The 14,471-nt window shown below is 38.4% G+C and overlaps 1 protein-coding gene across 1 annotated transcript in view; it reads right to left on the bottom strand.

The window, feature by feature from the left end:
* Positions 1-13,988, bottom strand: part of LOC129767294 (uncharacterized) — a 66,170-nt gene extending 52,182 nt beyond the window's left edge. Inside the window, exon 1 of the mRNA XM_055768009.1 lies at positions 13,171-13,988. Within this exon, the coding sequence (XP_055623984.1) occupies positions 13,171-13,359 (189 nt within the window). The 5' untranslated portion in view covers positions 13,360-13,988. The remainder of the gene's footprint in view (positions 1-13,170) is intronic.
* Between the last annotated feature and the right edge of the window lie 483 nt (positions 13,989-14,471).

Raw genomic sequence — 14,471 nt, 5'->3', positions numbered from 1 at the left:
ACCGGACTTTTTTTTTTTGCATTCTTGTTATTCATTCAAAAATAAAGGTTAATAGTGAAAGCCGATTTTTTTTTCTGTACAAGTGTTTTGATTGAAAAATTGAACGTGTAAAGTACTTAAATATGCATTGAAGTTAGAGCGAAAGTTGATGTCGTATCATCTGGATTCCATGAATGCATCTTGGTACTGATTCATTAGGTGCGGTTCATTACTGAATCTATAGAATCTACGTTCTGTATAGCCTACCAACGAAACACTCCAGCAGTTTCTGAACAATTGACTTCTGGAGAAGTCAGTCACATAATATCAAATATCGCAATAACCGAATGAATCAAGGTTAATAGTTTTGTTTTCGAGCCCCGGATTCCAACGCTTCCCGGAGAAAAAAAAAGCATTAATAATGCAGATAATAGTTACCTGGTTGAATAACAAATTGGCTGAAAAAGGTTTATTCACTAATTAGTGAACGTGAACTCCGCCACCACCACCAGCGCTACCAAGGTTCGAGAGCGAATGACCGTTACCCGTTGACGACTTAGCAAACGAAGTGCAATCGAAGAAAGAGCAAAATGACTGAAACACCTTAATCTGGATCTGTTGTTGTTGCTGCTCGAGATCATAAAAATAAAAGTGAGCACACGCGAATGGTGCAAGCCCTCGCCCCGAACATAAACAAACAACAACACACCGCAATAATAATTGACGTCGGCTTTTTTGGGAGGCTTATGGAAGAACAAAAAAATGGGTGAATTACACGCGTCCTCAGTACTATTCCGGACCAAGAGCCGCCGGCGGAAATCGGCAGACGAAGAAGCGGCAACTATTTGTTAGATATTTATGATGTTTATTACTTTCTGCAAGAGTTCCTCCCGTTCGAATCGATTCAGAAACACAGCCATCAATAACACGCGTGACGCATCAAATTAGTGACGCTTGCGGTATTGCTCGTGTTTTTATCTGACAATCAAACACTGATAATTTCGAATCTGGTTTGTTGTTTCGTACCTTTCCTCCCTGCTTGAGATTCTTGACCGGTTTGGATTGTATTCTATATTTATTACTAAGCACATGCTGAGTGGAAGACACGGAAAAATAGGAAGTAAACATATAACGCGAGTAGCCCACGCGGGTTGACCTACTAAACAGAGACGGCGACACGAGATGAGTATCATCTATCTATCTCGTGGGTGTTCGAAAAGTCGATGTCTAAAGTGCTGAAGACATAATTTCGATGAGGTCGACACTTAAGCAGCCTAGAGCAACACATGAAGCACAAGAAAAACGTTCATTGTCGATAGATGATTTAGAAATCTTCAATAAGAACAAAAAACGTTAAGGTACTCTGAAGGGTTGAAGTATGGTAGTGAGCTGGTACTGTAAGATGTAGAGGTACTCTTTATAAATTCTCTAAGACCAGTTTCGATGAGTTGAAACGATGTTAATGAACTCACAAATTTGGAGACGAAAATAAACCAGCCACTCATGATTGCAGCAGAAAGTTTCGTTATGTCACTGAAACACAGTAAAATATTTTTTGAAAAATTCAATCCTTATTCCTAGTTTCAACAACTTGAGATTCCATGAACAGGATACCGAACAAACAATATAATTGAGCTCAAGTAATCCCGCAACCGACTAGAACTAGCAAATGGTTCCATTTGTAAAAGCTAACATAAACAAATCACAATAGAGTTCAATAACTTTCTAAATTGATGCTATGACGAGTTCCGAAGAACATGCAGAATTTTCCAAGAACTCGCTAGTAACAATATGTGTCTGTCTTAGAGATGGGCGAGCGCTCACAAGCCGCTCATTTGAGCCGGTACGTCAGAAAGAGTGTACGATCCACGGTTCTCTAAAAATGAGCCGCGGCTCTCAAATGAACGGCTCTTGAATGAACCACGGTTCAAAAAAGACCCACGGTTATTTTATGCGCCGTGGCTCTTTTTGAACCGCGGTTCATTTAAGAGCCGTTCATTTGAGAACCATGGTTCCAAAAAGAATTGCGGTTCATAAAAGAACCGTGTTTCTTTTAAGAGCCGGTTTATTGATAAAGAACCGTGAATCGTACGCTCGTTCTGACGAACCGTTGCTTGCGGCAGTGCGGAAGAAATATATGTTTCCCATGCTACTTAAGCGGTTTCATTTAACTGTTTGTATGTTTGTAGATTTTGGCGGATTATATATTTTCTCGAAGCCCCATAAATATGGGTATCTAATGAAAGGACTTGACTAGTAGGACACAGTTATTTATGTAAAATGGAAATCCAAGATGACGGACGTTACAAAATGACAGACAACTAATTTCGTCAAGGCCATATGATAGGGTATAAGATGAACGGGCTTGACTGGAAAAACTCACAGTTATTTATGATAAATCCAACCCGCGTATGGATATCGAATGAAATGGTTTGACTAATATAATATAGTTAATCATGAAAACATTCCATTCGAAATATTTCAAAAATGACATCCATAGAATACACACTTACGAAACAAATCGTTGGTGATGAAGCGCTGTCATCTGTATGGGAGGAGTTTGATGCATTGGTTGGCAATCTTCGATCCTCACATGATCCAAAAGCTGCTGCAACATCTATTGTAGATACACATTCAGCGGAACCACATTTGCTGAGACCACCCTTCGTTTTGGTGGAATGAAGGAAATCTATCTCTCCGCGGCTCTATCTTTTTTTTTGAAAATATTATGTATTTCGGCGACCTCAGTACTATGTACGCGAGTTTTTCCGAAAGCAAGACAAGTTTGCAGTGAAAGATGTAGTTGACTTTCATCACATAACATTGAAAAGATAATGTTTATAAATAAAAAAATAAAGAAGATCATTGTGATGAAAATATATTAAAGAAAACCTTCAGTAAAGTAATATTTTTACTTTTCTCTGCACTGATTATTGTTTTACACCTTATTTTTTACGTCTTCCATTCTTTACATATCCGAATAAAGCAGTTCTTGAAAAGAGCCGTCGAGCCGCTCAAATGAGCCGGCTCTTTTCATTGAGCGCACGACTCTGAGCCGCTTACTGAAATGAACCGTTTTGCCCATCTCTAGTCCGTCTATATCTTCGTTGTCCGATTCCCAACTCTCTTTTTCGGATGCATCCGTCAAACAATAATAATGTGCCATGGTGAAGAGTTTTGTTTGCGTATATGTTTATAATACTTTTTTTTTGTTGCTCTTTCACGACTGAAACTCGCTGTATGTGTGCTGTGAGTTTTATTTATAAGCAGCACGAGTTTCGTAAATAAAATTCATTCGGCGGACGCTTGGTACGCTTGTCCTACACTGCTGTACTAGAGATGTGCCATCCGCTCATGAGCTGTTCATTCGAATCGCTTCATTATAGTGAGCGGATTCGGATCGGTTCGCAATCAAAACAACGCAGCTCATCAGCTCATTACGGAGCTGTTGAGCTGATGAGCTGCTGAGCTGTTGAGTTGATGAGCAGCTGAGCGGATGAGCTGCTGAGCTGCATAGCTGTGGAGCGCAAAAGCTGCAGAGAGTGTGAATTTTGAGACGCGAAAGAATTTTTCGTCTCCCGCGTTTTATGATATGACGTCAGTTTGTTTTCGGGTGTCCCTCTTCGTTCTTTAGCTTTAGCAGAGATGCCAGATAGGAAAAAAGTTTTTGTTTTGAAGATATTTAATCGTTCGTTACCAAACAAAATAATAAACATTATAATATGCTTGTAAATGAAATTACTATATTATATTGTTATTTAAACATGACTGTTGAAACACATAAATTTATTTCCGCGTGCTGAATCAAAACAATTCAGAAACAACCCGGCATAAATGCTAATGATTGATGCTGGTCTTTTTGTTACCTTTGTCATCGTGAAGAATTATTTCTCGTTGCGCCTATTAGTGGATTTATTTTTATATACTTGGATGTAAAAAATATCTCGGTAGTTTTATCAAAAGACCAATATTTCTGAAGGCATTTTATTTGGCTACTGCTGGTTTTTCTGTTGTTTAAGTTCAGCATATCCTAAGCATCTTCTATGTTGGATTTCAGCATTCAATTTTTGTTTTATATCATATTATTAGAATTCATATTAGTTTTAGTTTGTGTACAATTATATATTAAATTCGTTTATTTTTTTGCTTTCCGTCCATTATGAAAATGCACACTATAAAATGTCCCATGGTAGTTATGCAATTGTGTGGACAATCGCAAAATTCAACTGAGCTGAAGAGCTGTTCCAAATGAGCAGCTCTCTTGTATGAGCTGAACGGCTCTGAGCCGCTCACCATGACGAGCTGATTTGCCCATCTCTATTCTGTACACACGCTGATTTGACCAATCGAACCTGACCAGTGCGGCCAAAGATTAAGAAATATTATTTTTTGTACATCATTCCGACCTAAGACAAGATGAGACAACTGGCTTCTTACTCTTCTTCGTCGTACAAAAACGAAGCCATGACATAAAGATGCCAGAGTTGCCAAATATTAGAAAATTTCGGATTTTTTTAATTTCTGTTTTTATGAATCGTAACATTTGGTTGGTGAGAATTTAATGATTTTGCATATTTTCAGTAAAGCAGTCTCAAAAAGGATAAAGGATAAAATAAGTCTTTCAAATACCCATATCTATAACATAATAATGATATCCATAACAACTCGTCCAAGATTGTCTGGAGAATCATTCCTTATTGATTCGTGCAAAACAACAACGCTCAACTCCATTGTAATTCAGAAACAACTTGAAAATCGTGACTCTTTCGCAATACATGACCTCAGTACCGAATGCTTCGCATGCAGTCGATGCACAAGAACATCTTGTTAGATTGATGGACTTGCTATCAAAGCGGCGAGAAGAATGTTCAGCCCAGAAATTGATGGACAGTGAAGCAGCATCGACATCATATCGAATTTCAGCTTTATCTAATTTTAGTGATAATGTGGATGACATGCATATTGAATTCGACTATGAGTTCACCGTCGATGAAGCGAAAACTTTCCTCGACAGAACAGAACAATATTCGTAGCTCTTTACATCATCGAAATAAGTCAGCGGGAAAGAACATGTCAGCAGTGTAACAATTGGTAGTCAGCAAAACACAACCTGGATGATATCAACCATCTCTTTTTTTCATATTTACGAGCTAGAGCTAACAACTCTGCCATCTGCATAGTGAATGATGAGACTTTCCATTTCTTCTTAGCAATGGAAATTCTATTCCGAAATATGAAATCGCATTATGGACCTAACGAAGCTAAATTGACAAATGAGTGTTTTGTCGTTCACTTTACTCCATTATGAAAAAACACATACATAAACATGCATATAATTCCTTCACATTTCCTTTAAACTAAATATCGTAACATTCATTAAATTCACCATTTCTAAATTCAATACAAATCTATCAATGGCCTCAACTTTTAGAGCGCTACGTCCAATTCATGGTCGTCATAATCGTCCTGCCAGATCAACAATTGAGCGTCTAGTGGAAAGAATTGAATCCATAGGCACAGTACAAAATGTTCCCGTGCCAGTGAGACAAAGAAGTGCCCGTAGTGTCGAGAATATTGCCACTAGCGCATCAATTGAGGAAGACCCAAATCAGTCTCTCACACGTCGTTCCCAAGCGTTGGGCATCTCTGTGACGTCGTTGTGGCGAATTTTGCGAAAAGATCGTGGCCTACATACTTACAAGATCAAGTTGACGCAAGAACTGAAGCCGCTTGACCACCAGAAGCGTCATATGTTCGTGAATTGGGCTGAGCAACAACTAGAAAATGATCCAGATTTTCATCGAAAAATCATCTTCAGCGATGAGGCTCATTTCTGCCTGAATGGCTTCGTCAATAAGCAAAATAAAAATACCACACGTACTCCATGAGTCACAATTGTATCCCGAAAAAATACGATTTGGTGCGGTTTATGGTCCGGCGGCATCATTGGGCCGTACTTCTTCTGTGATGATCAACACCGGTACGTTACTGTGAATGGGAATCGCTACCGCTCAATGATAACCGAATATTTTTGGCCCGAATTGGATGATATGGACTTGGACAATATGTGGTTTCAAGAGGACGGCGCCACAAGCTACACAGCGAAATTGATGAGCTTCGTACGAATGTCGACCGTGAAATTGCAGCAGTATCGGCCGATTTATGCTTCAAAACCGTCGAAAATTGGGTTCAGCCTCTGGACTTCTGCAAGCGTGCCCGTGGTGACCAAGCAAAGAAATCGAGTTCCATACATAATGGCATCAAAGGTACTTCACATAAATAAACAATTTCATTGATATCCAAACCGTTTTTGTTTCATTAAAAAAAACTTTTGTAGCGCTCTTAGTAAAAACCCCGATATAAGACCAGTTACATTTCCGATGTTCTAGTTGTTTTGATCAATAAATCTGGAAAATGCCGAAGGGAAGATTACTCACGGAGAGAGAGAGAAAAAGAACAAATCGATGTATTTCACAAAGAAAATGTTGGTATCAGAGAAAATGCTCGTCTGATTGGACGATTCCATCAAGTAGTGCTCAATTATTTGACAAATCTTCGAGGATACGGTAAGAAGAGCGCTTCACGTAAATCCAAGCTCTCTGACCACGATAAGCGGGAGATAGAACAGCTTCGAATACCTCAAAATCGCTTATGCAAATAAAACAATCTTTGAATTTAAGGAGGCGCTCTGGTGTAGTGGCAACATCAATGCATCTCGCGCTAAGGGCCATTAATTCAATTCTCACTCCCGACATCCTTCCAACAAAAATTAAAATGACGAAGCCAAAATTGTTGAAAGTCAAAGAAAACAAAATCTTAGAATTTAAATGTTATTCGGGGGACAATTCGTCAAGTTTGGGTAAAAAGTCCTTAAATAAAAAGGCTAAAAGGTTAAAGCTCCAAATATTACACCATCTCACATCGAAAGACGTCTATGTTTTGCCAAGGCTCACATGAACCGACAGTGGGACATGGTAGGTTATGACAAAGAATACATTTTACTATATACCTTAATGACAAGTTCTTCAATGTAAGATCAGCATTTGGCGTAGGATTTCGTATTTCGGGAACATATTGGGGGTAAAAATTGAAAAATCGATCGCATCGTCACAAATGTCCAATTTCAAATGCTTATATTGCTCAGTCATTTCATGATGAATTGATAAGATTTCGGCGTCACAAGTTCATAAACAGATAACAACCAATGAGAATAATAAATAGATAATATGCAAACATATCTAATTCTTTAGACCACAAAAAGTTTAAGGTGTTTTTCCTGATTTTTGACAACTTAAATAACAGTGCGCATGGCAGCACGGTTCGTGATGTTTTATGTATTCGTCTTAGAGATGGGCGAGCGCTCACGAGCCGCTCATTTGAGCCGGTACGTCAAAAAGAGCGTACGATCCACGGTTCTTTAAAAATGAGCCGCGGCTCTCAAATGAACGACTCTTATATGTACGGCTCTTGAATGAACCACGGTTCAAAAAAGAACTGCGGTTCATAAAAGAACCGTGTTTCTTTTAAGAGCTGGCTTATTGATAAAGAACCGTGAATCGTACGCTTGTTCTGACGAACCGTGGCAGTGCGGAAGAAATATATGTTTCCCATGCTTAAAGTGACCAGACGTCCCGCGTTTTAGCAAAATGTCCCGCGTTAGATTACGTCCCACGAAAAGTCCCGCGTTTGTCAAAAAAATCGAAAATGTCCCGTGATTTCATTATATCTCAACATTACATAGGATACGTTACCATGTTTGTGCCTGTAGCATTTCTATACGTTACAAAATGTAGCGATGAGGTGTAACTAACACTCCTGCAATGTCTTTCCTTCCTTACCTTGCTACTGATATATATTAGTTTTATGCTACGCTTTTTTCAAACAGTTTTATCCGTTTGTTTACGTCTTTCACTTTCAACATGGTGCGTGAATTGAGAAGAGACAAATAAATAGTTCAGTTTAATCGAAGAATATCGAGAGTGACAATGTTACAATCATAGAAGTTGTATCTGAAATTAACGATCTCATGTTTAAGCTCCGTGAAAGATTAAGCCATCAGTTTCTGCCACTAAATGTACGAAATCAACTGAAAGTTCTTGGGTCAAAATCAAAATCATTCAAGTCCAATGTAATTAACTTTTATCAGAAATGTATTGACTATTTTGAAGTACGAGTTTCACAATTTGATCATGTTGATTGTCTGAAATGGGTGAACCTCAAAAATGCTATCAATTGGCAGTCTGTTCAAGAGAGCTTTGAATATATCCGTGTTTTAAATAAGCCAGAAGATCTGGTAATTGCTGACAAAGAAGAGACAGAGTTGTTTGATGAAGTATCGTACACGAAGAAATACGCGACAGATGAGAACATTTCAAATTGGAATGACAATAATATTAAAATCGATGAAAGATGGGTAGAAATCTTCAAACACTTCGAAAATAATCATATTCCATTCGGTAATCTGAAGAAAATTGTAGAATTCGCATTGTGCTTGCCAGGTACAAATGCTGTGACTGAACGAGTTTTTTCGAGCGTAAACAAGATTTGGACCACCGAAAAATCACAACTAACTGTCGATACGTTGAAAGCAATATTACAAGTCAGGTTTAATTTCCAGGACACGTGCGAAGAATTTAGTAAAAACGTCTCTAACAATATTTCACTTCTACGTAAAGTACACGGAGCAGAAAAATATGTTTGATCTGAAAGCTCCAACGGAATATGTTGTAATGTAATTATATCTCAAGTTAAGAATTTAACGAATAAATGACAAATGACACCTATGTTTTCAACTATTTTTCGATTTTTGTGTACTTCTTTAGCTTTTGTTCACAGAACGTTTTTTTGGCTGGTGTCCCGCGTTAGGTCTTTGACCATCTGGTCACTTTACCCATGCTGCTTTTCAAGCGGTTTCATTTATCTGTTTGTATGTTTGTAAATTTTGGCGTATTACATATTTTCTCGAAACCCTATCAATATGAATATCTAATGAAAGGACTAGACTAGTAGGACACAGTTATTTATGTAAAATGGGAATCCAAGATGGCGGACGTTACGAAATGGCAGACAGTTAATTCCGCCAAAACCCTATCAATATGGGTATCAAATAAAAGGGCTTGCCTAGTAGATCACAGTTATTTATGAAAAATGTAAATTCAAAATGGCCGCCATCCCAAAATGGCGAAATATGTATTTTTTGACGTAGAACTACGTCTTTCAGGAAGGGTGCCAAATCAGAAAACAGGTCACGTTTTTGTGAAATAAAGTTAACGTTAATAACTATTTTCACAGCGAACAAATACTGATACTTTGCACACCAATGGAATCGGAAATTCTTTAAGATTAGTTTGATATACTATACAGTACAATCCACTAATACCTAAACAGTTATATTAATGAAAACTGGAAGCATTCTTATTTGCCCATACATTTGTTCTGCAGATTTGTGTGCATTCCCGAACAGAGCTGTCAATAACGAGCAACTGATACATTCGTTTCTGCCCGTTTTCAACATATTTGGTTTAAATAAGTCATCCGCGATTTGAAATCACACCACCTCTCGTTTGGTGATCATCGAAGCAACACGGTTGCCGCAGAACGTCAAGCGGGAGCATAACATAACATAACGAGCGGATATCATTCATGCCTAATACTGATTTCACACACATACACACACAGCACGATACAAGGAGCGGAAGCCCCCTGTATCGAGGTGTGCTACGACAAAGAAGAGCAGCATACGAGAATTTGTTGTGCTAGTGCGGAATATAGGATCAAAAGGGTTCATAGTTTGTGATCGATATCTGAGTAGGAAGGAGAAAGTGTGATGCGAGTTGAACCAAATAAACGAGAAGTGCTGATAGCTTTCGACTACTGAAGTAATAAAAACTTAAATAGCTAAAAAGTTATTACAAAAATTTCGATGCATTCTAAAATAATATCCGAAGTGTTAAACAAGTGAATTGAATAATATAATTCCGCAGTTCTACGTCGAAAACTGCGGTCGTGTCCTAGATACAACCCATTACAATTTTTTTCAAAACCCACTCAATATGGGTATCTAATGAAAGGACTTGACTAGTAGGACACAGATATTTATATAAAATGGAAATCCAAGATGGCGGCCGTTATAAAATGACAGACTACTAATTTCGTCAAAACCCCATCAATATGGGTATCAAATGAAAGGGTTTGCCTAGTAGATCACAGTTATTTTTGAAAAATGTAAATCCAAAATAGCCGCCACCCCAAAATGGCGAAATATGATATTTTTTTCCAAAACCCCCTCAATATGGGTATCTAATAAAAGGACTTGACTAGTAGAACACAGTTATTTATGTAAAATGAAAATCCAAGATGGTGGCCGTTACGAAACGACAGACAACTAATTTCGTCAAAACCCCATCAATATGGATATCAAATGAAAGAGCTTGACTAGTAGAACACAGTTATTTATGAAAAATGTAAATCCAAAATGGCCGCCACCCCAAAATGGTGAAATATGTATTATTTTCAAAATCCCCTCAATATGGGTATCTAATGAAAGGACTTGACTAGTAGAACACAGTTATTCATGAAAAATGTAAATCCAAAATGGCGACCGTTACGAAATGGCAGACTGCATTTCTTCTGAAAACCCCATCATATGGGTATCAGATGATCGGGGTTGACTAGTAAATCACAGTTATTTATGATAAATCTAACCCACATATGGGTATCGAATGAAATGATTTGACTAATATAATACAGTTAATCTTGAAAATATTCCATTCGAAATATTTTAAAAACGTTTGGGATATAAAACGGAAACTGCTATATTCTCCCGACTGATAATTCGACATGATCAACATTATATGGATCAAGTGAAATCAGTTCTAGTGATTATAAAAAAGCTCTGTATAAATTGATTCCGGAGCTGGTAAAGCGATCTACAAATCTTGAGTCAGACGAATTAGTAGCCTAACAAATACTGCTAGATCCTCGCTTCAAGCAGCAAGGTTTTGGGGATAGCAGAAAGTATAACTATGCACACCAGTCGTTGATAAGGAAGCTAAAAATGACATCATAGGACACACACACCTACGAAACTACCACAAATCGTTTGTGATGAAGCGCTGTCATCTGTATGGGAGGAGTTTAATGCATTGATTAGCAATCTTCGATCCTCACATGATCCAAAAGCTGTTGCAACATCTATTGTAGATAAACATTTAGCGGAACCACATTTGCTGAGACTAAGCGACCCTTCGTTTTGGTGGAATGAAAGGAAGTTTATCTCTCCGCGGCTCTATCTTTTTTTTTGAAAATATTATGTATTCCGGCGACTTCAGTACCATATGAGCGAGTTTTTCCGAAAGCAAGACAAGTTTGCAGTGAAAGATGTAGTAGACTTCCATTATATAACATTGGAAAGATAATGTTTATAAATAAAAAAACAGAAAGTGGGTTATATCTATGGTATAACCGCAATGGTGACGTAGGACTATCTTGATTCAGTGATCCTTTGTTTGAAGTTGAATCTGAATCCATTCTGAATGAATGAATAAATGAATATTTGGGGGACTTCGAAAACGAGAGCGTTACGTTGGAGGTACAAGGTTTTATGCATCCAATATTGGATACGAAAATATCCTACTGATGGGGAAGAATAATCTTCAGAAGCTATCCTGTTAATTGCGATTGATTGAAAAATCACAAAACCAAATGTCTTTGGTCACAGTGGTACATGGATAGAAAACATTCAAATAAACTCTTTCACATGAATGTAATTTTAGATTATTTTCAGTAACGATTAGATATTTGCACATTTTCCTGGATACTGGAAGCCCACAAGTGGTTAATGCTAACTCGAAAACCATCTGTTAATAGCACTTGATTGAAACATATTTGGTCAGTGTTACATGGATAGAAAACATTCAAATAAACTCTTTCACATGAATGTATTTTTAAATTCCCAGAGGAACTGGCAGATTATTTTCCGGATCTTTCTCGATGCTGAATGGCATCCAAACGGAAAGAATTACGCGCGTGTATGTGTGTGTGTGTAGCGGCTGCTTCGAGATCTTCCCGGGTAACCGTTTGTGGCATCACTCTCCTCCTGGTGGATTCATGTCTGGCCTAAGGTGCACAAACAGGCTCTTGGTGACACCGTACATCCGCGCTTTCATGATAAACGAAGACCTTCACCACAACAGCGACAACATGCTCCAATCGCTGTTTAATTAGAACTGAGTGGATTTCCGAGCGGCGCTCGCTTATATACCGATTGGTGATTTCAATAGCCTGTTTTGAAAGCAATTTTAAGACTATTGAAACAAGTTTTTGGTTCAAAATGTAACAAGTATAGAACGCGTAGACATTTTATCTTTCGAATGAAGTGTTTATCATACCATTTCGTCCAGTTGCTTAGGAGCTATCAACGCTCAAAATCTCGGTCTCCGGCGTAACGCTTTCGTTTTCGAAACTTTGATTTTACACCCCGGTATAGAAATGAAAGACGTAGTCCTACGTCAAAAAAAAAAAAGAATATCATTGTGATGGAAATATTTCAGAGAAAACCTTTAGTAAAGTAATATTTTTACTTTTCTCTGCACTGATTATTGTTTTACACCTTATTTTTTACGTCTTCCATTCTTTACATATCCGAATAAAGCAGTTCTTTAAAAGAGCCGTCGAGCCGCTCAAATGAGCCGGCTCTTTTCATTGAGCGCACGACTCTGAGCCGCTTACTGAAATGAACCGTTTTGGCCATCTCTAATTCGTCTGCTTCTTCTCCGTCCGGTTCGTATCGTCATTGGCAGTATTCCGATTCTAACTTCGCACTCAGATCGGTTTAACTTGCGATGATTGTTTTCTGTTCAATTCAACTTTTTTTGCACCACATTTTTTTAGTATAACTAATTAGATTCGGATAGATAGACTGCCAATAATGGCTGTCCGAGACAATTGTTTCTGTACATGTATGATTACCATTTGCCGTCCCCGCTACATTCGGAGACTACTCTCACACAGATCAGATTTTAGCAGAACTTCATAAGCAGATTGGACATCATCATTAGCGGCGACATATTGCGACGCTCGCAGAAAATCAAAATAAAAGCTCTCTCGGCGGCGACCACAGCGGAGGAAGCAAAAAAAAACAACCTAACACACAGAAAGGAGTAGAAAAATAAAAAAGTTCCGTGCACTCACCTCTTTGAAAAATAGAAAATGGTCGTCACTGGGTGTCGTCGCTCTTGTTACTGAGGCCGTAGTAGCCGATTCCTGCTGCGGCCGCTTCTGGCGGCTGAGGTAAGCATCCAGATCAAAGTGCGGATGGGATTCGTTGTCCGATCCCACCAGCGTTACCACAATATTCAGACATTTGCACCTGATCGACATTTTCACTGACAAATATTACTCCCGTGCTTTCAACGACTCCGTTTCTTCGCGATGGGCACTTATTTATTCTCGATGATAGTATTATCAATAGCACATCTATATCGCTGCTTGATTTCAGGACTATTCCCTCTATTCTCTACCTGTTCTGCTTCTATTCCAATTCCAATCTCTGTATATCAAATTCGATGCCGCACCACTACTTTCCACCAACAGCAAACTCTCGCTTCTTCATTCAATAGCACTGCTGCACAAAAGCCCGGTACAGTATAATGTATTTTTTTCAGTAAAAGAAAAAGTACAATCCAATATTCTCCGCCAAGCTAATCATCTATTCGGCTGTCTGAACAAATATGGAACCACACCACTTCGAACCGTTTTAACTAACGCAGAACAGCCTGCCGACAGTAAACCAGCTCGCTGTTCACTGAAGCTCTGGTGACTTTTGTTTCTCTTTGCCCTGCTGCTGCTGCTGTGATCGGCACTAATCCAAACTCGCCGCAAGTAGCAGTCTAGTCAGTGTGTGTAGTGCACGGTGAGTAAGTAGTTGGATATTTTGTGCAACTAAAAATTCTTATTGGAATCATATGTTCCAATCGAAACTACATCGGTTTATAGACTTTACAGTTTTATACTACTTTTCTATAGTCTATTTTGTCAAAAAAAAATCTATATCGCACCCACCGCATCAGTGAAGACAGACTTTTGTGTTGTTTTCTTTTTGATTGCATCAGACCTCTATTCAGTGCCGACTGGAATTGTTTTTTTTTGTTGGTTCGTTTCCAAATGTCCCTCCTTTTCACGATGACAAATTTACAACAACGACATCTGGTGGCGACATTCATTCAGAGACGTCGGTTAATCATTCAATTAAACTGCGCTACACATACAACGTCCCGTCACCGTGAAGTAGACGTAAAGGAATGAAATGTCAAATATTCTCCCATGGAAATCGTATGGTAGCATTCACATACACAGTCACCGGCAAATTTGACGTCGGCAAAATAAGTCCAAGAGAATAGTTGACGGGACGGTGACGGTGACGCTGTATGTATAGCGCACTTAACTCAAATCATCGAATATCTGCAATTTTATTCAAATAATCTGCCCAGCAA

Source organism: Toxorhynchites rutilus, chromosome 2 (assembly GCF_029784135.1).
Source record: "Toxorhynchites rutilus septentrionalis strain SRP chromosome 2, ASM2978413v1, whole genome shotgun sequence".
NCBI classification, from domain to species: domain Eukaryota; kingdom Metazoa; phylum Arthropoda; class Insecta; order Diptera; family Culicidae; genus Toxorhynchites; species Toxorhynchites rutilus.
This window is presented reverse-complemented; position numbering and strand designations above follow the sequence as displayed.